Here is a 27,993-nt window from a genome sequence, read left to right as displayed (position 1 = left end):
GTCACAATTTGTCTTCCTTTAAGTAGACCATTCATTTATGTTATAAAATATTACAATGTATTGTTATGCATCTTTAATGGGTTCTAAAGTAGCCGTAAATACTCAGTGACATGGCATAAGCAAAAAAAAATAATATGCATGAATATTTAATAATCAAGTGAATAGAAAACACCTGTAATTTCCAGTGCATGTAAGAAAAGAAGATTGTGGAATGAAAGTGAAACTGCTATCCCCTTTAAAACTACTTAATTCTGCATTGCACTGTGTGTTCCTTGTTTTTACATGCTTTAATCCTGTTTTCATTTTGTTTCTTGCTTGTAAATATGAGCTGTCTGGTAGTACCCAAAGGAAGGTGATCTATCATCTGCTTACAGCCAGGGTTCTTGTCATTCGGTCATTCCATACATATAAAATTTTATCTGAACTCCACTCGTAAGAAATAAATGACCATGACAACAGGCTTCCTCTGATGCTTCAAATAATGAAGCTTCACAAATCAGGCAGTGGCCTCTTGCATGTTGAGACTAGGGTGCATGTGCGTTATTTCCAGCTATATGAGCGACCTTGGTTGAACTCATTATTCTGTATTGGATAGTACAGATGATACCATAGTGCAAGATTTAAAGCTTCCTCTTAGGAAAGCTGCTTCTTTCACCTTGTTTGCCAGCTGGACCAGCTGTAAGGGTTATTGCTGGCTTTTGTTTTCTTTTTGCGTGACACTTGTATCTTTATTAATGCAGTCAGTACATCAAAGATATATTAGAACCTGAGAATTCCTGACAGGAAAACAGCTTAATTACTAGCCAATGCAAAGCAATGTTATTTTGATTTTGGTTTTAAAGCTCATATTAAATATCAGCTATTATTTAACTAGGTAGGATGTCATTATTTTGATGCAAGAGAATTTTAGTTATGTAAAAGAATAAATTAAGATTATCTAAATCAATTCATACTAGGCTTTTATTGGAATAAACACAAAATATGCAATGGGGTTTTATTCCGTTGATGTTAATAAGTTGTAAGTGGCACTGGGAAGAAAGTATTTTCTTTCATGGTGTGATTACAAGGAAATATCCTTTTCCCTTGAATATATCAGCAGTATGTTTTTAAGAAGAGCTGGGAGGAGTAGTAAGGAATGCAATGTTCTTCCTCCTCTTCCACAGCTCTACCAGGACGTGGCTGAACAATCTCTCAATCATAACTACACTGCCATTTGTGATACTTTTTAATCAAGGAATTGCAAGATTGTAGGAAAAGTCAGGTTGAAAGGAACCATAGAAAGTCTTTTTTGTAACCTCCTGCTCAAAGGAGTGTCAGAGAAGAGATCAGACCAGACTGATCAGGACTGTGTTTCATCTTTTCTTAAAGTTCTCCAAGGACAGAGAGTGCACAACTCCCTGGGTATCCCAAGTTATTCAGAGGCTTTCCAAAATAGGCAGGGAATACAGAAAACGTCAGGTGCATTCCTCCACATATGCCATGTCTCTTAGGACTAGCATATACTAATCCAATAAGAAACAAGTATATTTTTAAAATAGGGACAAATGTTAGACTTGTGCTCTCATGTCTTTTCAAAGTCTGCAGAAAGCTTGGATTAAAATTGAATGTTAAGGTTAAATTAATGAGGGATTCAATTAGAAATAGCAGGAAATAGAACAGCAATTGGAAAAAGGAGCGTTAGGTATGGGGACTTCTCTGTTCACGTTCGTTCTTCTAGCCATAGTTCCGAACCAGCATACTAGAATAAAATACCATAGCCTTTGGGGAAGTTAGTGAACCTCTAGGACTTACATCTTAAGGTACACAGTTACAGTGCGCTATCAGGTTCAGGAACTCTGCAAGCAAATTTTTCTAACCCACCTCCTTTTCACAGCTGATCTTATCACTGTAATGGATGACTGTACCTGCAGCATCTCTTGAAGGTCATACGTTTTCCACATTCTTCTTTGGAACCATCCACATGCAATATTGTGTTTGGGCTTTTGAAAACCTTAACCAAAGTCTCATGAAAGGAAGGAAGGGTTTTCACTCAGCCCACTCAGTGTGATAACTCATTGGATGACATTAACTAAGGAGAAGAGGATGGGGATTAGTGAATGAATTGTAAGGGAAGGTTAAGTACCAGCTAAATGAAAGAAGGCAGTAGAATATGATGAAGAGAAATGTAAGGCTAATTGGAGATCAGTAGCAGGGCTCATTAGGAGCTGGTCTTTGGAATGACCTTACTTAAATTGTTCCCTGGCAGCATGGGAACACAAAGCTGGATGCAGCTAATGGAATTTGTTAAGGCCACAAAGCTGATAAGCATCATCAAAAGGCAGAGAGAAATACTGGAGAATCTGACTGTCTTGTAGGGCTACAATGGGAGAAATTAATAGTACAAAGATCAAAATTAAGCTCATGGTGACTCAGGGAAAGAATTCGTTTTGTGTGCTTGAAGCTCAAGAGTTACAATGCCTCAGAAGAGCAGCTGAGTGCCATGGTATTCAATGCTGATCACTGGGTGTCTGCAAACCACATGCTGGCTGTAGACATTGAAGACGCAAATGCTTTTTTAAGATGGAGCAGGCAAACAATTATCTGTAGAACTGGGTGAGTAGCAGTCTCACTGTATAAGGACCAGTTAAGACATCCTCTAAAGCAGCGGTAAAGAAAATTTGTCTTACAAAAGGGAGCTAAAATAATTTATCCTACTGAATGAGAGCTTTAGGGACACGTGACTGCTCTAACTACAATGGGAATACTCACGATTTGTAGGAAGTAGCTTGTTGGCATTAACCTAATAAAGTGTAAATTGGAGTGACAGCCAGTGTAGCTTCAAGCTATAAGGCAGCTCCTACCAGAAGAGCAAGGCACTAGTAAGAATTACATCAGTGAAACCAGTTATATCTAGAGGGTGGTTGTCAATACATTTATAATATACAATTACCTGAAGGAGCAAGGGAGGGTCTTCTCAGACCCAGAGGGTCCCATATCCTTCTGTGTTTCAGTGACCATAGGACAGACAGTAGAATGGAGTCGCTTAGGGTCACCCCAGCTTCCCACACCGCTGTTTGTAGGCACCTCTCAAAATCCCATGGAATGGACTGAGGACCTGACCATTCATTCAAGCAACCTTTTGAAAAACTAATTTAACCTATTTTTTGTAGTATATTTGTGTCGCTTATTTAACCTCTAGACACTGGTAACTGAAGCCACCTCAGAACAGCCTGGTTTATTTCTGCTGTATATAAAGTAAGCATGAAATTTATTACTCGTATCAGACGGGGCAGAAACAAGCAGTACCAACAGTGTGCTTTGTGCAGTCCTGTGTGTTGCCTAAGAAAAAGGCAGTATTGATTATTTTACAAGACAAGTTACATTTGAGGAAGTAAAGATTAGATTAAAATTAAATGCCTTGAGGAGGGTGAATAGCAGCACAAATCTGTTTGATGCTTGTGTCAACAAGGTTGCCAAAGAAAACAGCACGAACATCTGTCTGTAGCGCGGACTGGAAAATACTGTAAATGGGAAAATACTTAATTGTAAGCAGTGGCTCACCAAATTCCCCATGTCTTTATTTATTAGGATGATATTATCACCCCAACATATGAACTTTATACAGCACGTATAAATAATTCATGGATTAACAAATAAAGAGATCTGGAATCTGTACACAGAGATGGCTGTTGCCAATTATCTCACTTGTGCAGAGCCAGACCCTCTCAGCTCTCATCGCTTGCAGCTGCTCTTTTAAATCATTCATCAGTGCTTGAGAGATATGCTGGTGGCACTGGCAGGGAGTATTTGAATTTTCATTGTTTACACACTGTGAATTTAGCTTCTGGTCTGAAATTATCTGCCACATTCAAACCTTTGAGAATATGAATGACAAGAATAAGTCAATTCCTTTTTTTTTACCTTTTTAACACATAACTTTGATTATCCTTTTTTTGCAATTTTACTTCATATTTTTCTATAATCACTATTTTCATTTTAAAGTTGTAGATGATATAATTCCCTATGCTGTTTAAATCATTAGAACATCGGGACTACTTTAGAATATTCTCTTTAAAGTATTACAAAACAAATGTCTAGTAAATAGTTTGCTCAAAGTTGTATGATTTTCCATTTTTATTCTGGAAATAAACACATTGCCACTCAAATATCTAGAGTTGCTTCTTTTGAAAATTTTTAAGCAGAACCTTCTTGGAAATAATGATGAAAGCTGCTTAAAAAATTGATGACAAGCCATGGCCAATGCTTTTTCTTGTCAAATTACTGAAGCACTGAATTTGTGCGCTTTCAGATTGTGGCAGGTAGTACTTCCTTGATGATAAATTTGCCTGTGTCAGTATATTGATATGGCCTAATTTACTTCGAGCATGGATAATGACAGTAATGTTTTTAAAGTAAAAGGCCTTATGATGAAGCCAGATTTTTAGCTGTATTAGTTGAAAATCTCATCCCAGTGACTAGAGATTTATGCAGCATTATTAACTACGAGTCTATCTGGACATGTGTGGAGTATGTCCATACACATAGAAGTTCTTCTGTCAATAGTTTTGATCCTTTCTCTTATGCTACAAACAAAGCAGCGTTAAAACTACTGTCAAGTTACTGGAGTTAACTGGTGCAATGCTGGAGCCAAGGAGAGGGATGCAGGTGAAATGGTTCCAGCTGGTAGTGCTCCAGCACACCCCATCCTGCCCCTGCCGGAGGGATTCAGAAAGGGATAACAAGGTTACAGAGCCCATAAGGTTCCACCCAGCACCCTAAATATTTCCACACCTCACAGCACAACATAGCTTTGCTTGTAACTACTCCTCTGCAGGCGGGGCTGGAGGAAGAAATCCAGCAGCAGCAGCAGCATCCCTTTGTCATGCAGGAAAGTGGCCTGACCACGACTGGGAACAGTCACCCAGGTTAAAGGGTATATGAATCATAGAATCATAGAATCATAGAATCATAGAATCATAGAATAGTTAGGGTTGGAAGGGACCTTAAAGATCATCTAGTTCCAACCCCCCTGCCATGGGCAGGGGCATCCCAATAAATCAAGATGCCCAAGGCCCTATCTAACCTGGCCTTGAACACCTCCAGGGATGGGCATCCACAGCTTCCCTTGGTAACCTGTTCTGGTGTCTCACCGCTCTCATGGTGAACAAATTCTTTCCAATATCTAGTCTAAATCTGCCCCTCTGCAGTTTGTACCGGTTCTCCCTGGTCCTATCCCCACAAGCCTTTATGAATAGCCCCTCTCCAGCTTTCCTGTAGGCGCCCTTCAGGCACTGGAAGGTTGCTGTAAGATCTCCTCTGAGCCTTCTCTTCTCCAGGCTGAACAAGCCCAACTCTCTCAGCCTGTCCTTGTATGGGAGGTGCTCCAGCCCTCTGATCATCTTTGTATCATAGAATCATAGAATCACGAGGTTGGAAAGGACCCACTGGATCATTGAGTCCAACCGTTCCTATCACTCCCTTAAACGATGTCCCTAAGCAAAAATGCTGTGCTTCTCTCACACTGGGGGCAGAACAGTTCAATATGTGCTTTACTTTCTTAAAGTGGAGAACTTTGTGTTTTATTCTGCAAGGGACACAAGCAAATGCTGCAATCCAACCTGCACCTGATGCTTACATCTGCTCAGGACCTCTCTGTGAGCAAGACACAGAGCGTTTGTGAAGTTTCCGAGGGGGAGGGTTAGACACAGTTGCTCATCAGCACTGATTAAAGAGCAGAAGCAGCAGAATGTGCCAGGGCTCAGGAGTCCCAATCAAAGCCTGTTTGGAAGGGCTCTGGAGAGAGAAGACACAGAGCAGAGGATGTCCTCGCTCTGCTTCTGTCAGCTCCCAGCAGTTCATTGAACAAATTAGGTTTCAGTCTCAGATCCTCAGACGACAGTGGATGGCATTTACCAGATGGCATGGGTAATGGGACTGTCACACCACTATAGGTTTAAAAATAAAATATGGGAGGCAGCTAATGAATATACACCTCCTAATTTCAAGAGTTTTGTTCTATCCCTGTCAGGCGTTAGGCACTTGACTTTGAGTGTTGAGAGACTTTTGATGAGTTTGTATTAAAAGTCTTACTCTAGCGTGTAGCTGAGTTGTTTTACTCTAAAAATTGCCATCGAAATAAGCAATTTATATAATACTTAAAAAAAAAAAAAAAGTCTTTTTTTCCTTAATGTTATTCTACCTATTCACAAGTGAAATGCATTGCTTAACCAGAATGTCATTGTTGGGAATATTTGATATCGAGAGAAATCTTTCTCACAAACCTGATGATTCTACTCTGTAGATTTCTGTCTTTAACATTTCTCCTCATTTGTTGAGAAATAAGAATTAGGCAATTCAAAAGTCTACTTTTTCGAGGATACTGATGCATGTTTTACAGTATATTTATTTGATATGACTTCAAACTGAATATCTTTGTATGATCACTTCAAAATATTGATTTGGGGAGATGACAGTGAGGTAATGAGATACTAAGGAAGCACAATTTTCCTTAATTTTCTAAACTGCATACTTTTTTCTTTATTTGTTAATTTCTTATAGTTTTTCCAGTACCAACACAAAGAAGAAAAATAAATTAGAAAATAAAAGGGCTATATGCATTGTATTTCTTTCCTTGTCCCTTTCTCTTTGTTAAGTATTTTTGTGTTAATTAAAGGGCATCTCTAGCTCTGATTTAAGCCATTTGGGAGTTTTTCTTTTATTTTCAGTGATGATTTTATCATGCCCATGATGAATTGTTTATTAGGTTTTGTTGCTTTGCCAGCAGACTGGCTTCTGGGACTGCAAGGAAAAAGCAGGGCAGATTTAGAAATAAATATGGTAAGCACGTGGATGTATATTGGTAGTAGAACAGTAAATTCAGCTAAATCCTAGTGAGTAAAACACAGTTTTCCTCTGTGCATTATACTCACTCATCTGCATTCTAAGAAAATGGTGCAAACAAAGGAATTTGATTGTCAGTGAAGAGAATTCCAACTACTAGGAAACAAAAGCCTTATCAGTCATCTTAATTACAAACAAAACCTTTCCTGCCTATTCTCTGCACAGGTGAGGTCTACATTAAACACTCTTGATTGTGCACAATGGGAACTGTTTTTTTGGCAGCACAGGGAAAACCATTGACACAATTGTAGCGTCCCTGAAGTCTTTCTTGCTCTCAAGAACTTATTTCACTTACCAAACAGTATGGGTGGCTCACAGCAATCCATTTTTGTTGCATTTGTGTGTTCACTGTCAGTTACAGCATTTCAGGGGCTGCTTCTGGCCCAGCTCTACACAAATTACTGGTGATTACAAAGGATTTGCTTGTAGGTGAAAGACACCTTAAAGGGACTTGAATCTCAAGGAATATCAAGCCTCTTTACGCTCTATTAATTCTGAAGCTTTGAAAATGCTGAGTTTTTTGATATTCACTGTAGTTCAACAGCAGGTTTCCCCTGCACGCTAGCAGCGTGCCATTATACTGTCAGAGCCTGAGAAAGTAGGAAACGTGGTTTCTAACAACCTTTCCTCCATGGGTCTTGAGACAGTTCCAAGGTTCCAAGTTTTACCATTCCCAGCAGCTGTACGCTTTCATTGCATAGTGAGATTGAACTGGAAACGGAGCATATACAGAAGAGAAGCCTTGCCACAAAGACTGGTGGGGCCACACCTCGAGTACTGTGTTCAGTTTTGGGCCCCTCACTACAGGAAAGCCATTGAGCTGCCGGAGCGTGTCCGGAGAAGAGCAACGAAGCTGGTGAAGTGTCTGGAGCACAACTGTTATCGAGAACAGCTAAGGGAACTGGAGCCTTTTACTCTGGAGAAGAGGAGGCTGATGGGAGACCTTATCGCTCTCTACAACTACCTGAAAGGAGGGTGTAGTGAGGCAGATGTTGGTCTCTTCTCCCAAGTAACAAGTGATAGGCTGAAAGGAAATGGTCTCAAGTTGTGCCAGGGGAGGTTTAGACTGGATGTTAGGAAAAATTTCTTAACTGAAAGGGTTGTCAAGCAGTGGGACAGGCTGCTCAAGGAAGTGGTTGAGCCACCATCCCTGGAGGCAGTTAGAAGATATGTAGACTTGACACTTAGGGACATGACTTACTGATGGAGTTGGCAATGTTAGATTTATGGTTGGACTTGATGATCTTGAGGGTCTTTTTCAGCCTGAATTTTTCTAGAAGATCTATAATCTTCCTCCACACATTGCATGAGACCCTTCTGGCCCTGGTGTTGGAGTCTTTGCTGAGTGAATGAATGCTTTTTCTCCAGCTGCTTACACTTGCTGCTGCTGCATCATATTACGTTAAGGGGGAGGCGAAGGAAAGTAAGATGGTCACTGTATCTGAGGTTAAAATCTGAGGTTAAAAATCAACCATTTAATCACAGCAATGCTTCTTCCACCTTCCTGTGTAGTATTATCAAACTCTTTGGAAACCTGTGAACACATATGGTAGTAACATACGAGTGGCTGTACAGGGTCAGACTGAAGCTCATCTTGGCTCAGCATCCTGTCTCCAAAACAGTTAGCAGATGATAACTGAAAAACAGGGAGAAAGAAGCTGACAACTGCAAACAAACCTAATTTCATGTACTATCCTATTTTTCTATCAATTAGCCACTTGATGACTGTCTGAACAAGAAATTAAATCCAAGCCGCCGTGCCTAGGACTGCAGCATCCTACAGCATCCTGTGCTGAAGGCTATAGCATCATAAAGACTGTAATATCCTATGGCAATCAATTAATATTTTGATTCACTCATGTGCATTATATAATAATGATAATCCTCTTAGTATAATACTGACTGATTTCAATACCCGTACGCTGCATTTTAAGACAGGACATGGGATCTTTTTTGGTGTGAGAGACAAACCGGTGTTTAATTCTTTTTTTTTTTTTTCAAAAAAAAAAAAACAAACCCAAAACATTTGCAAAACAGCAACAGTTATCCGTAGCATACAAAATGTAAATGCTTTCTGCTGTTTGGGTGTCATTAGAATAATTTTAAAAGCAAGTGATTTAATTGTGTTTGTGCTAATTATAATGTTTACAAATTAGGAAAAGATGCATTTAGTGGTCCGTTGGGAAAGGGCTTTGAAACCTCACGTGTCTTCAAGTCTACAGTACTGTCATTCATTCATAGACTCTTTCTAATACCAGGGTGATTTGGTTTTTAGATTACTCTTGCATGGAAAGTGAGTCTCAGGAGTCTTCAGCTCTGTGGAATTCAAAACCAGGTTCATGTGCTTCTGTGTGTGCTTCGATAGTAACTTAACTGAGTTCTTTTCTTCTTCTTTTTCAAGGTCCCCGAGTGCCGATGGTGACTGTTCACAACACAACTGATGCACAGAGTAAGATTGGGCTTGAACCTTGCAATGCTTCAGAGAAAGGTAGCCAGGCAGGACACTGAGATGTAGCTGCTGTTTGGTAAACTTACACTAGCAGGGAGCCCACACCCTGCTAAATGCAAAACTTCTGCAGGTCAGAAGCATTTCAGGGCTGTTGTGCTGCCCTCACAAAAGCTTTCTGTTTGGGATTTGAAGACAGTGGTTTGGGTGTGATGTTTGTTATCAGCTGTCTTAAGAACTGCACAGTCCAGACCTCTCTTTCTTTTTTGTTGATCTTTCACAAATAAGTAAGTCCTACTCAAAAATAAGAAATATTTAGCTTAATCTACAATTTCAAATAAGAAAAGTCACTTCACTAGGGATTACCAGGTTGAAAGAGATAACACAGGGGAGTGAGCCCCACAGGTTATACCTTTGCCTGGTTTCCTAATCTGTTCATAGGGATTGTAGCACCTATTGTTTGGTAATGCTTTTTTCATGCTAATGATTCACGTCTATGAAACTGTAAAGCTGAAATTATTCCAAATACAGGCTTTTGCCCTCAAAATCTTTTGTACTGGCTGTAGCCATTGACTCCCTGTAGAACCCAAAGAGCACTGAGGTTTCTGAGGCTCATCGTTCACACCTGTATCAATACAAATTATCCAGAAAGATCCATTTTTACTCCAAGGCAGCAAGGCAGGGAGCCTCAGATAGACAGCCTTTCTCTGTCCCTGCTACACATGGGTCTTGAAGCATGGTGCACCTTTCTCTATTTCATGCATCTCAGGAGACTTCATTGCAGAGTGTGGGACTGAGTCTCATATGAAACCAAGATTTATTTGTTCCTGTCATTTTTGATAGGAGACCCTTATCTTTCATTTCAATGTAGAGTTTAGCCCAGCCTTAACCTGCAGTTAGGTACTTCAGGCATTGTTGTAATCCAAATAATAAGGAACACCTTTATTCTAGCTGCTTTGTACATGGCTAGTGTCCGTTTATTAAGTATCAGTTTCACTTGGCTGGATTTACAGCAATTCACTGCTAATGTCTCTGCAAAGGAGCAGAGCAAACCAGGGAATTTGTTTCCCAGACTAAAGGTTTTCTGTGAAATGCTGAGCTGCTTCATTTCCTGCTGAAGGTGGTGAGCATTAAAAGAAAGACTCTGGCACCAGGGCATGTAAGAAGAAAGCCACAGGATACATCTTGCTTTATATGGTTTCTGTGCATTCCATTCTATTCCCCATTTTCTCGATTTCTGTTGGCAATGTGCATTTCAAGCCCTTACCCCACCTAGAAAAGCTTTGTTTGTAAGCAGGATGAGTAGAGTGCAGTCTCAAATTCTGAGTGATTTTTTTCAAATCAAATTTAAAATCATATTTGTGGCATAATGTATCTCTTGCCATTAAAATCTAAATACTCAGTACTGTTCCATCTAGGGTCAACAGTGCCCAGTATTGTTAAGGGGATGTACTTTTAACTCCGATTTATCCTTCCATGGTTTTCCATATTTTTTTTCCAATTAAAATATTCCTGTGCAATGAAAGACATGCATAAAATTTATTAGCATGCCAGAGCAAGTTAAGTTAAAGCAATATACTGCTTCATGACTGTCCTCTAAGGGCAGCAACAGAGATCTTTGCTGCTAAAGCAAAGCAGCACAACGTACCCTGGACCAGGGCTTAAACCATCTTGCTTACAGGGTAACTGTGAGATGAAGATTTCATTTCCTTGTGAATCAGTATTCTCAATGGTCTATAATTTCTCGATAAAAGTACCATAAGGGAGCTAATGGATACTGCTGTCCAGAGGAGGGCTCTCACTTTTTGTTCATGTTATTACTGCAGGCAATAGTGGGCTAGGGATATAGCTCCATGTGCCAGTCTCATCCCTTGTGAAATTACTTATGCTATGAATGTGCAAAAGTTGGCACTTGTAACTATTCTAGTATACAAAAATACAATAATTGCTTTTTAAAGTAATACTGAAAGGAAATTCTGAGCTCCTAGCTTTTCTGTCTTTCTGCACCAGCGACCACTCATATCTCAGTCTGTGTCCAAGCCTGCATCAGCTCTTTCTCTTCTCAGCAGAGTCCTGAGTCCCAGCCTTTGCTGAACATAACTCCAGAGCAGCCCTGGTGATGCCTGCAAGGCTCCTCAGCTCACAGAGGATGTGGCCACAGGGCCAGGAGAGCTGGCTCTGATCTGCAGTTCCAAAGGCAATTTCTTTCCACCACCCCTTGAACACGATACCTTTATTTACCATAGACAAGGAGATGGCTGACAGACTAGAACAGCATGAATGGGATAGTGCTCTCATGAACTATTTTATAGCCTCCATATAGTTTTATAAAATACTTTTAGATGAATAAAATGAAGATACTATAAAACAGAAAATGAAGGGCTTGAAAAAGCAACATAAACTGCACTGAAACTAGCTTTATTTTGACAGATGTATATATGTAGCATTTATTACATAGAGAACTTGATCTAGTTGTGCACTGTACACATGCCCTACCGAGATTCATGATTTTCTGCCTATGATTAGCATTTCCCCTGGTTCCTTTTTCCCCCTTCATTCTTTTGCTTTTGAATAAAGGGCAACTGACAGATGCATGTTACTGAATTTACTTATTTAATATGAGCCCATTACTCTGTAAAGGGAGTTTGTCTCTGTATTCTGCAATAGTCTGATAATAGTGGGTTGCACTGAATATTATAGCGTGCTTACATTTAATTAAGCAATGACCATTTGTACTCTACAGACTCAAGCTCCCTGTGGTCCTAAAGCAGAAAAGAAAGTCCTTTAGGAGATATGCCAATCTTTTTTATTTCCTCCACAGTCTTCCTGGCTTTCTGTGAATGCAATTATATGAACAAATAAAATGGCTTGACTAAATTCCCCTACGTGGCAAGCCCCTTCCTGCTGATAAAGCTACTTGTGTGTGCCGTAATTAAATGAGAATCTTAATATTTAACTAAACGTAATAGGCTGTTGCTTTGGCACTTTTGTGGGGGTTGTGGTTTGAGCCAAGCTTTTCAGAAGCAGGGTGAATAGTCATTGAACCAATATGCTATTGTTGAAAGATCTGTGAAATGTATTAACTGAGAAGGGCACGTTATTGTGCTGCGCCTGCCTATTCAGCAGAGATGGGCAATGAGAGCATGATAATCAGGTGCCTTAAGTATTATTTGAGGAGCTGGGATTACACATTTATTTATCAGTGTGTCTTGAAAGGGAAGTTATAGTCAATGAAACATATAATTCAATGCAAAACCTCTATCCATCCTTGGGTTCACATGGCAGAGATAACGGCCTGGATCCCCCTGATTCAAACCCAACCTAATGGCATGAGAATAAGCACTGCAATGGGCTCCCCAGCCCAGGATTCACTGGCACAATGGCAGGATCCCTCCTCTGGCCCTTGAATCCCTCCCACACGAGGCTCAGGAGCCTTACCATCATCAGGAGACTTTTACCACCACATAGGATATACAACCTGAAATGTCTCCTAAAGATGGACCCTTTACTTACCAGTTGGGAAGGACTTGCTCTTTCTGATGTTGGAGGTGGTCACTTTTTCTGGAAGAGGCTCAGTGGTTAGAGCACTTGGCCAGGATTTGGGGAATAAAGGTTAAATCCTAGGAAAGAGGAAGAACTACTCTATTTCAGTCCCAGAGAGACCTTGGATAAGACACACAAGCAAAATGCACAAGTCTTGAAATGCTCTGAAAGCCAAGACAGCTCCAAAACCTGAAACTGCATGTTTGTATGATCTTTGTTCATTCTTCTCTCCCCATTGCTTTCCTCCTCATGGATTTTTTCTTGTGTGGCAGCATAACTTTGTCCTGAAGCTCTCCATAGTCTCCTCCCTTTCTTCATTTATTATGTGTAGCTTGGGCACAGAATTGAGACTTCTCCATTTGATATCTAGTTTTACATGGCAGGTAGATGTCTGGCTGGAACCCATAGTACTGCCTCAATACAGAAGGTCACATTCCCATTTGCTGTAAATCATCTGCGTATCACTGGTTTCAGGAATACAGGGTTTTGCCAATGCAGAACCTGAAAGGGATTTCAAGGACTTATCTGAATTAGATGTCTGTGCGGACTAGAAGAAATTTTTTTCATAAAGAAACCTGTATTGCAAATACTAAAGTGGCTATAAAATGCTAAAATGCCTTTTCACAAACAATGCCAAAAGTTTTTGTGTTCCTGTCCTTCTTTCAGAAATCTTTGAGCTGGAGGTAAATGAAAATGTGCAGATGACTGTAAATGACAGGCAAATGCCTAAGGTAGAATACAAGGAAATCAAGATAGACGATTACAGTAAGTAGTACCTTCCCTTTCTCTTACTTTTGTTTTTCACTGCTGTTGCTGTGAAATGATACAGTCATCTTGTCTAGACTGGCAGGGGGAAAAATGACTTTGGCTCTCAATAAACTCACACAGTTTGCAAAGCACTCCCTTAGGATGTGCTACATAAGGTGGTTATTACAGAGACAGCATTTGATGAGAATGCAGCTGAAGAAAGGCAAAGTGATAGGGCTGGGTTGGGTTTTTTTCCTCTTAAAATTTTCTTTGTAGAGAAAAAGCCACTCTGGGAAACTACACGGTGCGGTGCTCGCATTGTTCAGTGCATTTGCCCTAGCAGGACTGGTTTATCATTTGAGAAGGGTTTGAAGTAGGATACTGCTTGTCCTTGCTGTCTATAGCTGTGGCAGCCTTTCAGTATACAATACTGAACTGCAGGAAATAAAGATGACTCACCAATGACTGCCCATTGGAGTGATTCAGGAGTCTTTGAGAAAGACGTATCAATTGATAGGGTTGGGAAAAAAAAACAGCTTTATGAGAAAAGCCAAAAGAAATTTCACCTGGAGTGAAGAAGGCAGAAACGTGGAGCAGTTTATATCCACAGCTGGTCCATTATTTGTACCACTTGTGTAATCGTTCCCCGCCAATTTTTGTGCCAAAGAGGACAGAGAGAGAAAAAAGCCTAATGGCAGTCAAAGTGTAAGCATTTTCTACCTTTCTCTGTGTCTGTACCTGAAATAATTTAAAAAGCATCTCCTCTGGCTGTAAGCAGATATTTTACCCATATGTGGGAAACCCACATACTCTGATTTGTGCAGTGGCTCCCAAAAATCCCAGTTTATGTGGCAGCTCTACAAAAACCCTCAAAGACTCTGGGTTTGAAGGTCTCCCATGCCACAAAGGTGCATGCCTCTTAGATCAGAGGCAGTGAATTGAAAGTGGTGAGATGCGACGGGTGCAAGTTACTAATTTCAACCATTGCCAAGTGTTATAAAATATGAAGCAGACGCTGATATATAGTCACTGTTTGAAAAGGATCATAATGGCCATAAAATGTTCTGCTTGCCACATGGGCATTAGGAACATGAACCAGGGCATGAAATAACAAGAACAGACATGCATTTTCAGGCCTTACAGGCAGGAAAAGATAGGGAAAGAGCCTGCCATAAAGATCGCATCTATCCCCACACTAAGCCAATTCATAGTGGCACTGGCAGTTTATTAGGAATAACTCACCTTGGTGCTTAATTTCTTAACTGCAGGTATCATTGAAAAGTGATTCCAGTCATTTACCCTAAAATATATATGTGTGTAATAAATACAAGTCGTGTGGCTGCTTTTCTGTTCCCTCCCTGTATTTTCAAAGCTTTGGGTTTAACAGCCTTGGGAACACGGCACATGGTGCTTAGTTATATGTAAAGTCAAGCGATGGCCTTTTTGACTGTCCCTGGGCCATTGATCCAATTTGCAGCTATTAGCATTCAGATGGAATAACTAATTAGGCGGAGTGTCAGACAATGATTGCAAAGCAAACCACTTCAACCGCATGGTTAATCTGTGTATTAATCTGCTGAAAATGTTCCTAATACCGATTTAATTGCTGGGCCTTTGCTAATCTGGATTGTAGTTAATATTTTAAAAATTAATGTGCTGTCTTTAATGTGTAAAGCATTTGTACAGCAGCGTTTTTGGCTATTGATATGAAGCCATAGGAGGCAGTTAAATGAAGCTTTGGTGAGCACATTCCTCAATTACATTGGACCGGTACCAATATAGTGACGTGGGCTTCAGCACGGTTACCTCCTGTTTTAAAGCAAAATTAAGCCCTCTTGAAGTCAAGATTAAATTACACGTTTCTCTATCGGTCTTCACACTATTATAGCAAAATAGTCCTCTTCTCTTCCCCACCCACAATACTTAATTGAGTTTTAAATTATCATTTTCATTGCCAATTTTCCCCCTCTTCTGCTGCCCTGAAATATTGATTTCTGGCTGTGTCACTCATCCAGCTGCCAAAAAGGAAAATTATAGCTATTGCCAGATGTTAATTGAACGCTGTAAAAGTGATGCATGACTGAACAGCTAGCGCCTATACTCCTGATTTACATTTCTTGTCACCTCGGCTATCATAACATGGGTCTTCACTTTGACAACATCTGTGTTTCAAAGGTGTTATTTACCAGTGCCTCTGATGAAATGCTATTTTATTCCTGTTCCTAAGTGGCCAAAACACCAGAAAAATCTGTTAGGGTTATGTCAGTGTTCCCACACTGAAGACATGTTATTTGGGGCTTTTTTCCTAGAATTGCCAATGCAGATCTTAAAGCCAGCAGCCTTTTCGGACACCGCACACTACCCCTTGCTTTTGGTTGTGTAAGTTCTCACTTTTCTTTTCTTTCTGTTCACATTATTAGCACAGTGTGGAAACCTCAGCCATGATCAGATCCTTTTAAGATATGTTATGTACAATGAATCCCAGGCTGCTTTTGCACCTGAATCCAATACATTGGTCCCTACCCTCTGTCTCACCTTGGAGGTTGGAGAGGCTGGACACGGTTTGCTTATCTCCCATGTCTGAGCTAAGGGTTTCAGCTTCCAGGGGTGTGCCCAAGTGAAACCCTACAGACTATGTTGTAGCATTTTGTAAAGCTGTTCCAGGTATGTTTGCACTTCAATGATCTGGGGGGCAGAAACAGGAGCGGGAATATTAAAAGACAGACATTGATTTTCTGTCCCAGTGCTCTGAGCACTCACCCTGTGCTTAAAAGGTAGTGGTAGAGTGAGATGCACTCAGTCTTTCCATAGCTTACCTTCACGTGTAAGTGTGGGTGTTCCCTGGAGTGACAGTAGAGAGCTAGAAACCTTTGAAGATCTCCGCAATGTAAGCATTTATATTAGTTAGTCAGGATTTCCTGCTAGCAGGCATAGCAGATGGGTGGTTTCTTAGGCAACATTTAGTAATACTAATACATATTACTGAGTTTTTTTTCTGGCAATTTGGAAAGAAACTGGGGGAAGGAATTCACTGACCTTGGAAGAAGGTTTGGCTCTGGCTGCATCCCCCTGCATTGCTAGCTCCCTGCCAAGGAACACCCCGTGAGAAAGAAGCCTCATGAGGGATTGACGAATGCCTGAGCACCATCCTGCACATCCCTCCATGAAGGACAAAAACACTGCAATAAACGTGTTGTTACGTCACAAAATTACTGCAGAGAAAATGTACTTCATTATACAAGTGCTTGAGAAAGATTGGTACTCATCAAGCTAACAGCACTTGATTAGGCTGCCTCCAAAGCTGGATGTGCCTGGGTCTCGCTTGAATAAATGCAAATGACTGAAGTCACATGCACATTAAAATCCCGCAGCGAGTTGCCTTATGTCTCTTAGAACCCCAAAAAAGGCAAGTAAATGGAAGTGCCAGTGGCTCCACAGTAACCCCAGCTCTAAAATATTATTTATAATCATCATCATAATCTTCTGATTTTTTTCCAAGCTGTCTGGATGAAGTGGGGCCAATATTTCTCGAGGCAGTTCCCCTGTAAAGGATCAGACCCTAAGCAGAAAGGTGAAGAGGGAGTCTTGCCCATCCCTTCCCTTTACCCAACATTTTTGGGCCTGTCTAGGAGGTTTTAAACTGTTAGTTTTATCAGTTTAAAAGTGTCCCTTTCCTCTGTACTTGTGTGAAGCAGTGGTGATAGAAGTGATTGACAGCTCCATCTACAGGTGTTTTTGAGAACCCCGTGGGAGAGGGAAGGTCTGGACTGGGTGAATGAGGACAGTAAATGAAACCCCAGTGCTTGCCAGTAAAGGAAAGGATGATTGATGTCTGCAGGCTTCATCCAACATATTCTGGCAGTGCCAGCACACCCCAACATCAGGCCTCTCACAGAAACCCTTGCACCAGAAAACTACTGTCTTTGGAGAACGTAGCAAAGAGCTATAGATTAGAGCAGGTGTAAAAAGAGAAAACTCATTTGGCTTCTGCATCTCTTCCCTGTTTTACTCACAGAGGGAATCCTGCCCAGTTAATAAGTGCTTGCTAGACTTGTTCTAAGCTCAGCTTAGAGCACCAATAGTTACAGTGCGAAGAGGGAGGCAGAAACCAACTTGCAGCTTCTACCCCAGCCTCAAAACCCATCCCACACAACCAGCCTTCCACACATCATTGCTGCAGGCATCAGTCTCCCCTTCTCGAAATCTGCCCTGCCTTACGATGCATGCGGGACCTGCTGACCTCCATTGCCATGGCAAGCTCACGGCCTCGGGAAGGGCGTTTGGCCCATGGTTGGTGCTCTGGCCTTTGCTTGATGCTTATTTCTGTTTCAGAGATGGGACGCCTGGCAGCCAGATCGTAACAGAGAGATTCGAGGTGACGTGGGAAAGCGTCATGGTCAGCTCTCACAACGCCATTGTCCTGAAGTTTGATGGCCGTGGGAGTGGCTTCCAAGGGACTAAGCTATTGCATGAGGTTAAGAGGAAGCTGGGCGTTTTGGAAGAGAAGGATCAGTTGGAAGCTGTTCGGTGAATGACACTGTTATTGAAGAAAATAATTCATTAATGAAAATTAACCCAAGACTATCATAAAATCTGGTTGTTTTGGTGGTGTGTGGGGTAGAGCAAGGAGATAGAAAGGAAGGACAACGTAGTCATACAGCTGTGACCAAGTGATGGCATGTGAGTAAAAAGTCATGCCAGCCATTGCAAAGGGAGACAAACAAGCCTTAAACAGAGATAAATTAGAGCACGCTTATCTATATCACATGTTCAAAGCCTATTTATTTTTAGTCACAAATAAGTAAGCTTGAATATCAGCTCCTAGATTAATTTTTTTGCTGGCCTGGTAGCTGGAAAAAATCCAACTTTAAACTTTTTAAAACAGAAAAAAATTGTGCAAAGCCCTAAATATCAAGTCCTTTCATACTGTTAGATTTATTCTGCACATAATCACACTAAAAACACCATCAGAATAGTGCAATAACATCAGCTTTATTATAAGAGGTAGTGCAGGTTATTTGTTACTGTTGCTTGTCAAATCCAACACAAGTTGCAAGATTAAATCCAACAGACGTATGTGAAAGGATCATGTAGCAGAGTGAATTTAGATTGTCTACATCATTTTTCAGTGACCACCCCAAATTCAAGCTGATAAAATCACACTACAGTTGCTATATCTGAGAGAAAAATATTATTAACTCATTATTTCTCCTCTCTCATGTTCTAGGACAATGCTGAAGGAGCATTACATCGATAAATTGCGGGTCGGTGTGTTTGGGAAGGTAATGTATTCTCATTGTTCCTCTGTGCTGTTTTAGTTGGCTGATGTGGATAAGCAGCTGAGCTAAATCCTGATTTATTGACTACGTCAGTGGTGACTTCTTATTATTATTTATTTTTGAGACAGACTGCTTCTTGCTTAGAATTGTTAGAGATGAAAGCTTTCATTTTATTAATGTATTCATCAATTTTATTTTAAATTAACTTCCAAGTGCAGAAAGTGACTATTTGTCAGAAAAACACTGTCAGATAATTAATTTTTTTTTCACTTTGCAAACTTTCATTTCATTTTCCTCTTGTCTCTTAAGGCCTATGAGAATGTGGGTAGATCTAGCTAATGTCATACAAATATACAATATATTGATTTCTGAGACTGTTTTGCACCATAGTGTGTGCCCGGCTGGGAAACAGAAATTGCGAAGTACACAAGGTTTGAAACAAGAATGGGACTGCAAGTAGGAATTGTTTATTGTGGGAGATACAGGCTTAAAGTGCACAAAGAGAGCTGCCCATAAAGCAATATCTCTGCAGGGAATTGTTAACAGGCTGATGGCAGATGTTGAAATTGTGTTGTCCATTTTAAATAGTGGAAGCCTAGGGTAGTATTTTGGAGGGGTAACATGTCTGGTTAGACCTATGGACATAAAGTGGGGTGAAAAGGGACAAACTCTGGCCCCTCCTGCCTTCAGGAGAGTGCAACATGTATAGAACTCATCTTCAGCTGCATCTGCCAAAGCCAGGGAGATATCCTTTGTTTTTCAAGGCAAGGTGTAAAAGGCTCTATAATGGCCAAGAGTTTACTGCAAGGTATTAATTGCCCTGTTTCTGTATCCAAAAGCAGCAGTGCCTCATGGCAGGATCACTGATGTTCCTCCCTCCTTTGTGTTCCAGGATTATGGTGGCTACCTGAGCACTTACATGCTTCCAGCTGGTGAAGACAACCAGGTGTTTGCCTGTGGAGCTGCTCTTTCCCCACTGACAGACTTCGAACTATATGGTAAACCCCATCCCAGAACACACAGGCTCTCTTGCTGACCACAAATGATGTTTCTGCCCTATCCCTTTCCAGTTATCTTCTCTTTCTTCCCTAAGATCCTGCCTGTTTTGCGTTGTGTGTCTTTTTAGGACAAACCATAAACCCTTTTTTTCCCCTCAAGAGTAAATTTGCTGGCACCAGTGGGACAAGCTGTGATGGTGGGAGTAATCAAACAATTTATTCCTCGCTCCTTTTAAATAAAGGAGAATCGACTTTAAACCCTTCCAGCCTCTACCACTAACCTGCACCACTGCCTTGAACGTGCTTCTTTCTTGCCCGAACCATCCATCTCTCGTAATCCAGTCTGCCTGCCTCATACTCTCTCTGTCAGCAGTACTCCACTGCACGTGCTGTCCCTTGCAATTAGTGCCAGTGAAGATCAGGGGACTGCCATGGATGTCAGTGGTGTTAAGCCAGCCTTCAAGTCTTGTACAGTTATCTCTGACACCAATGGGAACTTGTAGTCAGCTGTTAATGGAGATGGCCCTATGTAAAAGGAGAAAGGGACACAAGGATGCGCTTGTATCTCATTTGCCTTAAGGAAGAAAAAAAAAAAAGGTTCTTCTGTGACTGATTTAGAAACCTTAAGTACACAGTGATATTGAAAGACTGTGGTATCGTACATATCCTTAGTGTACTTTAAAAAACTTTTAGAAATGCATCCACTGTAATTAAGGTGATGATAGAAAATAACGTCTTTTTAAGCATTTGCGATGTCTGATTCAGAAGCATCAGTGTATTTGCTTATGACTGAAAGAGATGTTTTCATTTTTTCTTTTCAAGCTTCAGCCTTTTCAGAAAGATACTTGGGCTTCCATGGGATTGATAACAAAGCATATGAGGTAACTGCATGGACACTGCATTCCCCTGATAAAATGTGAACTGTGTTTTAGCTTTTCCTCCATGCGTTCTCTTTCAGGGAGGGAGCAAGGATATGCAAGAGCAACTCACTGGTAAAACTCTGCAGGTGTACTTCAGCCTGCTTACTGTTTTTCTTGTTTTAACAGTAATAATAGGTACGGTCTTCGTGTCTGTCTCTCTAAATTGGGTAAATTCAGTTATTCCAGTTTTACAGACTGGAAGAACTGAGGCTGAGTGATTCAGATCTGCCCAAGTGGACACAATGTCAAGACCTCCTTTAAAGTTCATCTCAATGTTCTTGCCACTTTGCTTCTCTATATTTTTTCACCCAAAGTCAAGTGGAACTCATCTTGGCTTTTTTGAAGTAAGCAGATGTGATATTTCAGGTAGGCAGAACTCTGTGCCAGAATTGAGCAGGACTTTAGAATTGAGAGATAGGATAAGTGGGTTCATGTGCTTCAGTTACTTAGAGGGAAAACCTAATGAAGAATAGTCACACAAAATTTGTTATAGAGAAAACCTTATTAAGCTTGCTTTGCCTTGTTTTCAGCTGGAAGATGTAAAGGCAGCAAAGGTCTGAAACTATTTTTTTTACAGAGAGGGTAGGTAGCACTCTGTGCCCCTGCGGTGGAAGCTTTTTCCTGGTTAACTAAATGCTGAACTCGTGGTCGCTCAAATTTTGCACTCATGGTCTCTAGATCATTGCAAAGTCTCTTTGTCCTTTTAGAAATTTGAAAGTAGGTCAGTAGAGGTGAAAGCAAGGGAAAATATTCCGGAAATGAGAGCTTTGAATTGTCACGTGCTCTTTGTGCATGGAAAAGTTGGCCTAAGCAAATAGTGGTGCTTTTGGTTGACTTGGACTTAACTGCTAGAAACACCACCTGAGCTCTCTGCAGAAGGTGGCACTGTTCCAAGCGGAGTCCCTAACTGATGCACATCTCCTACACACCATAGCTGAACCATGAACTGCTCAGGGAGAAGATCTGCTCCTAACCTGTGTAACAGACATGAACTTTATGAATGTCACATAATTCAAGACCTGATGCAGACTCCAAAAAACCTATATTGTCGAAGGATACATCTGAGGCAGCAGAAAGGAAGCAGCCGTATAGGAAGATAACAGAATGCAAGACGTACATACACCGTCAAAAGGCTTAGTCATCGCAGCCAGCAATCTTAAGAGACCTCATTAATTAATCCCAATGACATAGGGAAGATTAGAGGCAACCTAGCAAAATTTGCGAACATTTGCTAAGTCCATACAGAATGTGGAGCTGCAAGAAAGCCAGAACAAGCCTACACTCTGCAAAACTTAAAAAAACTTACCTCTAGTGCCAAGGAAATATGCAGGGCCACTTCTGATGTTCAGGGCTGCTTTATGTTTTAACAGAGGAGAGGCACATGTAATCTGTAACGCAAAATCATACCTACCATTTTTTTTAGCCAGCTAATTTGACCTCCATATCCAGGCATGGAAAACCCTGTTGCTGTTGGAGATGCTCTTGTCTATCTTTGGTGGAAATGGTGGTGTAGGACAGTGGGAAGATGAAAACGGTATAAGACTGGATTGATACAAAGGTGTCTTAACTGAAAAATGCATTAACTCAGTTAAGTGAACCAGAGATAGGGCACATGCATTTAAAGAGTGAAGGAAACATGAATTTCAGTTGAGACAGGTATCATTCCCTGCCCTCCTATAAAACAACAACATCTGTGATTTGATACATACATTCCTTTTGACACTCCACGACTTTTTTTAAGTCTTTTGGATTCTCCTTGAGACTTGTATTCTTCTGAACAACACAGAAAAAGTGGAGAAGTTCTTCATTTCTCTTACCCCGTATGATTTGCCATCAGTCAGCTTTGTATTTATTTTGTTTTGGGGTTTTTATTTTATTTTGTATTTGTATTTATTTATTATTATTATTTATGTATGTATTTATTTATTTATTTATTCATTTCCTCAAAGACAGTCGGGGGCAAAACTCGCAGCAGTAGACACTTGAAGTTAGTATCAGATCCTCCCCCAGGCTGTCAAAGCTCATTGAGGTTGGCTTTCAAACCATACCAAAGTTACTTCAGCTCTCTGAAGAGTTCTTAGACCTTGGCACTAAGGCAGGCTTTTCACCTGTGTTTTGTATCCACTGGAAATTTGCTTTGACATTTTCCAAGTGTTCTGCAGTTCAGGCTTTTAGTGAACATTATCAGAACAGATGAGGGTCTTTGATCCTTTCCTGCTGCTGATACTGAGTCTGAAAGGACCCGGTCGAGGGTCTATTTTACCTCTAAATTGATTCAAGTAGCCAAGAGAATATGCTGTGCTGGCGTCTGCTTGTTATCCTTGTGATGAAGTATCAAATGGAATTAAGCATTTCTATTTTCTTCATATAAATTGCTAATTTCTAACAAGACATTTAATCTTACTGCAACCTCTACCTTCTCAGATCACCAAATTATCACACAGAGTCCGATTACTGAAGGAACAGACATTTTTGATCATTCATGCTACTGGTGATGGTAAGTTAGCCCATCATTTGAGCTCATTATATGTTTGGGATGGCTTTGATTTTTCTTAATTAAATTTGCCTCTTTAATGATTGTAATCTGTTTTTCAGAAAAGATCCATTTTCAGCATACTGCGGACCTTATCACACACCTAATTAGGGAAAAGGCTAATTACAGCTTACAGGTACAGTATGTGTTTCCTTTTTATATACTTTAACAGTTATTTCCCTGTTTGAACTCAAACTGCTGTTTGAAGCAAGCTTTGAAAAGCCACTTGCAAATACAGCCTCGCAGCAGAACTAGAACCAGCATATAATGTGTTCTTATGTACTCCTGTGCCTATTTGATACCACTATTTTGGTTTGGACAGTTGTAGAACAATTGTTAAATTATGGTAAGTTAGGGTTTGAGTAACATATCTCTAAGGAATTGATGCCTGCTGACTTTCTTTGGTAACAGCAGCCCAAATTCAGGACGAATTGCAAGGAAACAGAGATCTAAATTAAATCAACCAGAAAAGTTAAGGAGACCAACGTCACTTAAATCTGACATCCTGCTGTGAACAACTTACTCTGGTCTAGAAAGCCCCTCTTTCCACCTAATTCCATCTCTGATGTGCTGAATGGCCTATGTTGAAGCCTTTAAAGCTTCCAAAATAAACCCATCCACCAGCCATGGGGATGGTCCCTACCCTCTGCTACATCCCAAGCCACAGCCGGGAGAGTGCAACAAGCCCAGGCTTAACCCATGCCAGGCGCGATACTACAGCTCACAGTATAGATGGTTGTGTTCTGTGCCCAAGTCCTACTAACATGTGATTTACTGAATACCAGCTCCCTCTGGCTGCATTTCTGCGGAGCTTCCTGTGATGGGTATGCTCGCTCTATCATGCTCCAAAGTCAGGTAGGATGGAGCATAGACAGGGGAGCTAAGCAAGGAGCCCACCATGGATTTGGTCAGCGCTAAAATCACCCAGGTACCCTTACACATTTCCCAGTGCAGAAGCACATTGGAGCTTGAAGGCACCAGTGGGCTTGATGCACATCAAAGGTTAGTGGAGAACTGAATGGACGACAGAGGGATCTGCCTCTTGGACTGAGGTACTCAGAGCAGCAGTGAGATACTCCAGTCCTGCCTGCAAGCATGCAGCAGCCCTAGAAACTCATTTTTCCTCTTTCAGTATTCCAGTCTAGACAACCCATTACAATCCTCTTGCACTCCTTCAATATGTCCAAAAGTTACCTGTTCCATTTAAATTGAAGTTTGTGTTAAAATTATTTCATTTCCAGCTTCCCACATTTTTTTCCATTTAATTGCCTCTCCAGTAAGCTTTATTTCAATTTTCTAATTAATGGAATTTTTCTTTAAAGTCTTCACTTTCGTCAGCAAAAGCTAATGCTATTCTCTCCACAGACTTGCTTTGGGTTTTTCTTTTCACAAGAAGCAAGTACTGCTATTTGGAAGAGTGGTCTGGTTTTGCTTAGCCTGAACCTGTTCAGAATGGAATTGCATGGAAAATGCTCTTCAAAAACAATTCCTCTTCAAAAAAAGATGCAAGTCTGCTCTCAGAGTGTTAGAATGTCTGAATTACTCTGGATCTCATTCATGTACATCTATGGGAAGACACGCAGTGCTGAGGAGAAATAGCAAGTTTGCAGGCCAGCTTGAGCTGCCAATATGGGTGGTCAGTCCTGAGACTTTAAATTCCTAATGCTATGTATTTGCCTGTTTCTTTGCAGATTTATCCTGATGAAAGCCATTACTTTAACAATGCAGCATTGGAGCAGCACTTGTATAACTCCATTATCAACTTCTTTGTGGCATGTTTCCAAGTTCAGGACAAACTCCCGATAGCCCAACTGAAAGAAGAGGAGGACGACGATTAACCCTACTTGTCCGTGCTAAGCACAAGGCAGAGCTCTCTAACAATATGCAACTGGATCATTTCCCTGAAGAAAGAGATGTTACGTTGCTAGCATGTATTTAAAGAAAACTGAAAGCAGCTCATCTGCTTTACTTGACAGCAACTCCTTCCTAAATGGAAGACCATTAAGCATGTTGAACTCAGCAGAAACTGCTGTTTGAAATTAATCCATGACAACCAACATCCTATTTTTCTTTGGCTTCTTTTTTCCTTCCTTTCTTTTTTAGTTTGCCACAAACTGACTTCTAGTGTGAAAGTGGTAAGACATTGAACATGAAGGAATGCCCCAGGAAACCGCTTTGAGGGCTGGAAGATTTAACATCTCTTTGCATTCGAGCAATCAAGCAGTAGCAGTGAAATACATCATCCATATTAAGGTTACTATAGTTAGCATCACACTGAGTCAGAAAAAAATGTAACCTGATACATGAGAAAGTTTATAGCACAATTATTTTAAAGGATACTGATCCATACATACTTCTCTTTCCCGTGTTGAGAAAGTTTGTCATTGCCACACGACATACAAATTCAGTTGTACGAATTAGCGCTATAGTTACATGGAACTTTACCTTCCTGTAATTATTTCTTAATTTTCTATAGCTTTTACTGCTATTTTTATTGGGTCTCATGCTTATCTTATTAGCTTCTCAGCTTGTTCTGGATGAGGAAAAAAGACGTACTGCATTAAGCAGCTCACTTTAGACCTTAGCAGTCTAAAGGGGCAAGGGGCACCAAGGTACCCAGACGTTAAAAAATTTATTAGACTAAAGGAAAGGAAATCTCACTCTCATGTTCTCAGCAGAGCCTTTGGCTGTAAGATTGAGTATTTTCTTTAGCAGCTTTGAAAAATATGCACATAAATAAGCTATATCAGCTTAACATTGAGATATTTTTATTATACTATAGAAAAATATGTGACGGTCACAATTATATTTTTTTCTTCTTTTAGTGTGGAACAATTGGTTGGCAGCCTGTTGGGAAAAGGCTAGATGAGGCTATCATAGGAGGAATTTGTACCAGACACTTCACAGATCATCTCATAAAGCCATTTAAACAGAACTGATGTGCAGATATTTATTGCACATGGTGTCTGTGGCTTAGTTTTATTCCAGGTCAATGATTAGCACATTCCAAATATATTTAATTATCACACTAGCATAAAAGAAAAAAAATATGGGAGCATTCTTTGCTTTAAAATATCTTAACACTTCACTATAGCAGTGCAAAGCAACTTTTAAAACTTCTTGAGAAAACATTCAGCTCTTGGACAGAAATCCAACATTCATTCACTTCCACCTACTATGTTAAAGGAATTTTGGCTAGTATTGTTCCTTGTAAAATATTCTGACCAAATGTACAGCCAGTATTAATACTGTATATTTCATTTTGTTGTATATAAAGGAATGTAAGTCAGTTATTCGTCAGGTCCCCGATCCAATATTAGTCTTGTGTTCAGCATGCATGCAATAACACTTCTTTGCTGGTCAGGACTCTTTAGAAGTACTAGCTTGGAAATATAACAATTAATGTAATTTCTTTTCTTGTTTTGACAGCTTGAATGTCAATGCCGGTTTCTACTTTTTACATAGTACTGTGGGTAAACTCACATCCTGACAGCAATGATGATGTTTCCATTGTGTTCTTTAGTGTGTCATTTTTTATTACCATTATTTTAAGCTTTGAATGTTGGTTGTACTTTGACCGTCATGAAAATATATTGATAAATCACAGAAATGACCTAGTTTGGTTTGATTATCTTCTTTAATTTACAGTGCATCAACATTGTGTGAACAAGAACTGTGGTATAAATCTGCTTTGTCTGGCAAAATGCCAAATAGACAATACGAATGCTGCGTGTCCAGATTTTGCTACACCGAATAGGCTCAAAAGCCTGAAATGGACTTGACCCAAGAAATGTAAAAATCTGCTCTGTCCACAATCTTTTGTAGAAAGAACTTTAGGCTGTGGCATGGTAGTATTTGTTCATTCATGGAATAAAACATTATTTTACCACCCTGGTTCCTACTGCTGTTATTTAGTGTTAAGTACTTAAATAAGCATTGATTTGCTGTAAATGCTATTCCTGGCTGAACTGAGCCCAAACTCCAGAGTGTAGATCGGAAAAATGAAAGCAAGTCTTTATAAATACACATGATCATTTTCATCTACCTGTGAGCTTGGCAAACGGTGTCATCGTGGTAAATCATGACTGGTTTTGAGGATAACGTGAAGTAGCACAAAGTGGGTTCAATTCCAAAGCAACAGATCGTGAAAAGACTTCAATTACCTTCTAGTCTTTGGTAAAAATGCACCCTTTCTGCCTACGGACCTGGCACACAGGCTTCCTGGGGGCATTGACCAAGCACAACAGCTTTACCAAAGAGATTTTTTCTGATTCATCCATTGTCCCTTTTCCCAAAAGTCACTTGTGGGTTATGAAGTGGGAACAAAGCACTAAAACTTACTGAGTTGGCCATAGCAGATTTTTCTGCAGATGGTTCTCCATCAGGAAAGGGACAAACAAGAGGAAGGAGTCATCCCACTAGGATTCAGATATTTGTTTCCCATCAAGCCAAGAGGAGAGCCTTATACCAGTCAGGGCCATCCTCAGACACTTGCATTGACTGGGTGGCAGCTTTTCCATGTGCCTGTTATGCTCCACTGACTGTGGCAACAGGAGTGACTATCTGGGACTGAAATAGCTGAAGAAAATTTAGGGCCATCCGATGTTGTAACAGCACTTTGTGGACTGCAAGATCAGCTGGATGTTTG

The 27,993-nt window shown here is 40.4% G+C and overlaps 1 protein-coding gene across 5 annotated transcripts in view; it reads left to right on the top strand.

Annotated features, from left to right (window-relative positions):
- The window catches only part of DPP6 (dipeptidyl peptidase like 6), a 559,332-nt gene extending 532,104 nt beyond the window's left edge, over positions 1 to 27,228 (top strand). For all 5 annotated transcript variants that reach the window (XM_054059588.1, XM_054059591.1, XM_009558353.2 and 2 more), the window contains exons 17-26: positions 9,281 to 9,328; positions 13,535 to 13,633; positions 15,925 to 15,994; positions 17,948 to 18,142; positions 18,843 to 18,897; positions 19,787 to 19,892; positions 20,715 to 20,773; positions 23,237 to 23,309; positions 23,408 to 23,481; positions 25,037 to 27,228. In XM_054059588.1, coding sequence (XP_053915563.1) covers positions 9,281 to 9,328; positions 13,535 to 13,633; positions 15,925 to 15,994; positions 17,948 to 18,142; positions 18,843 to 18,897; positions 19,787 to 19,892; positions 20,715 to 20,773; positions 23,237 to 23,309; positions 23,408 to 23,481; positions 25,037 to 25,183 — 926 coding nt within the window. In that variant the 3' untranslated portion in view covers positions 25,184 to 27,228. The remainder of the gene's footprint in view (positions 1 to 9,280; positions 9,329 to 13,534; positions 13,634 to 15,924; positions 15,995 to 17,947; positions 18,143 to 18,842; positions 18,898 to 19,786; positions 19,893 to 20,714; positions 20,774 to 23,236; positions 23,310 to 23,407; positions 23,482 to 25,036) is intronic.
- Positions 27,229 to 27,993: the final 765 nt, after the last annotated feature.

The sequence above is a fragment of the Cuculus canorus genome, chromosome 2 (assembly GCF_017976375.1).
Source record: "Cuculus canorus isolate bCucCan1 chromosome 2, bCucCan1.pri, whole genome shotgun sequence".
Lineage (NCBI taxonomy): Eukaryota > Metazoa > Chordata > Aves > Cuculiformes > Cuculidae > Cuculus > Cuculus canorus.
The sequence above is the reverse complement of the archived record's forward strand: the minus strand, read 5'-3'. Positions and strand labels throughout refer to the sequence as shown.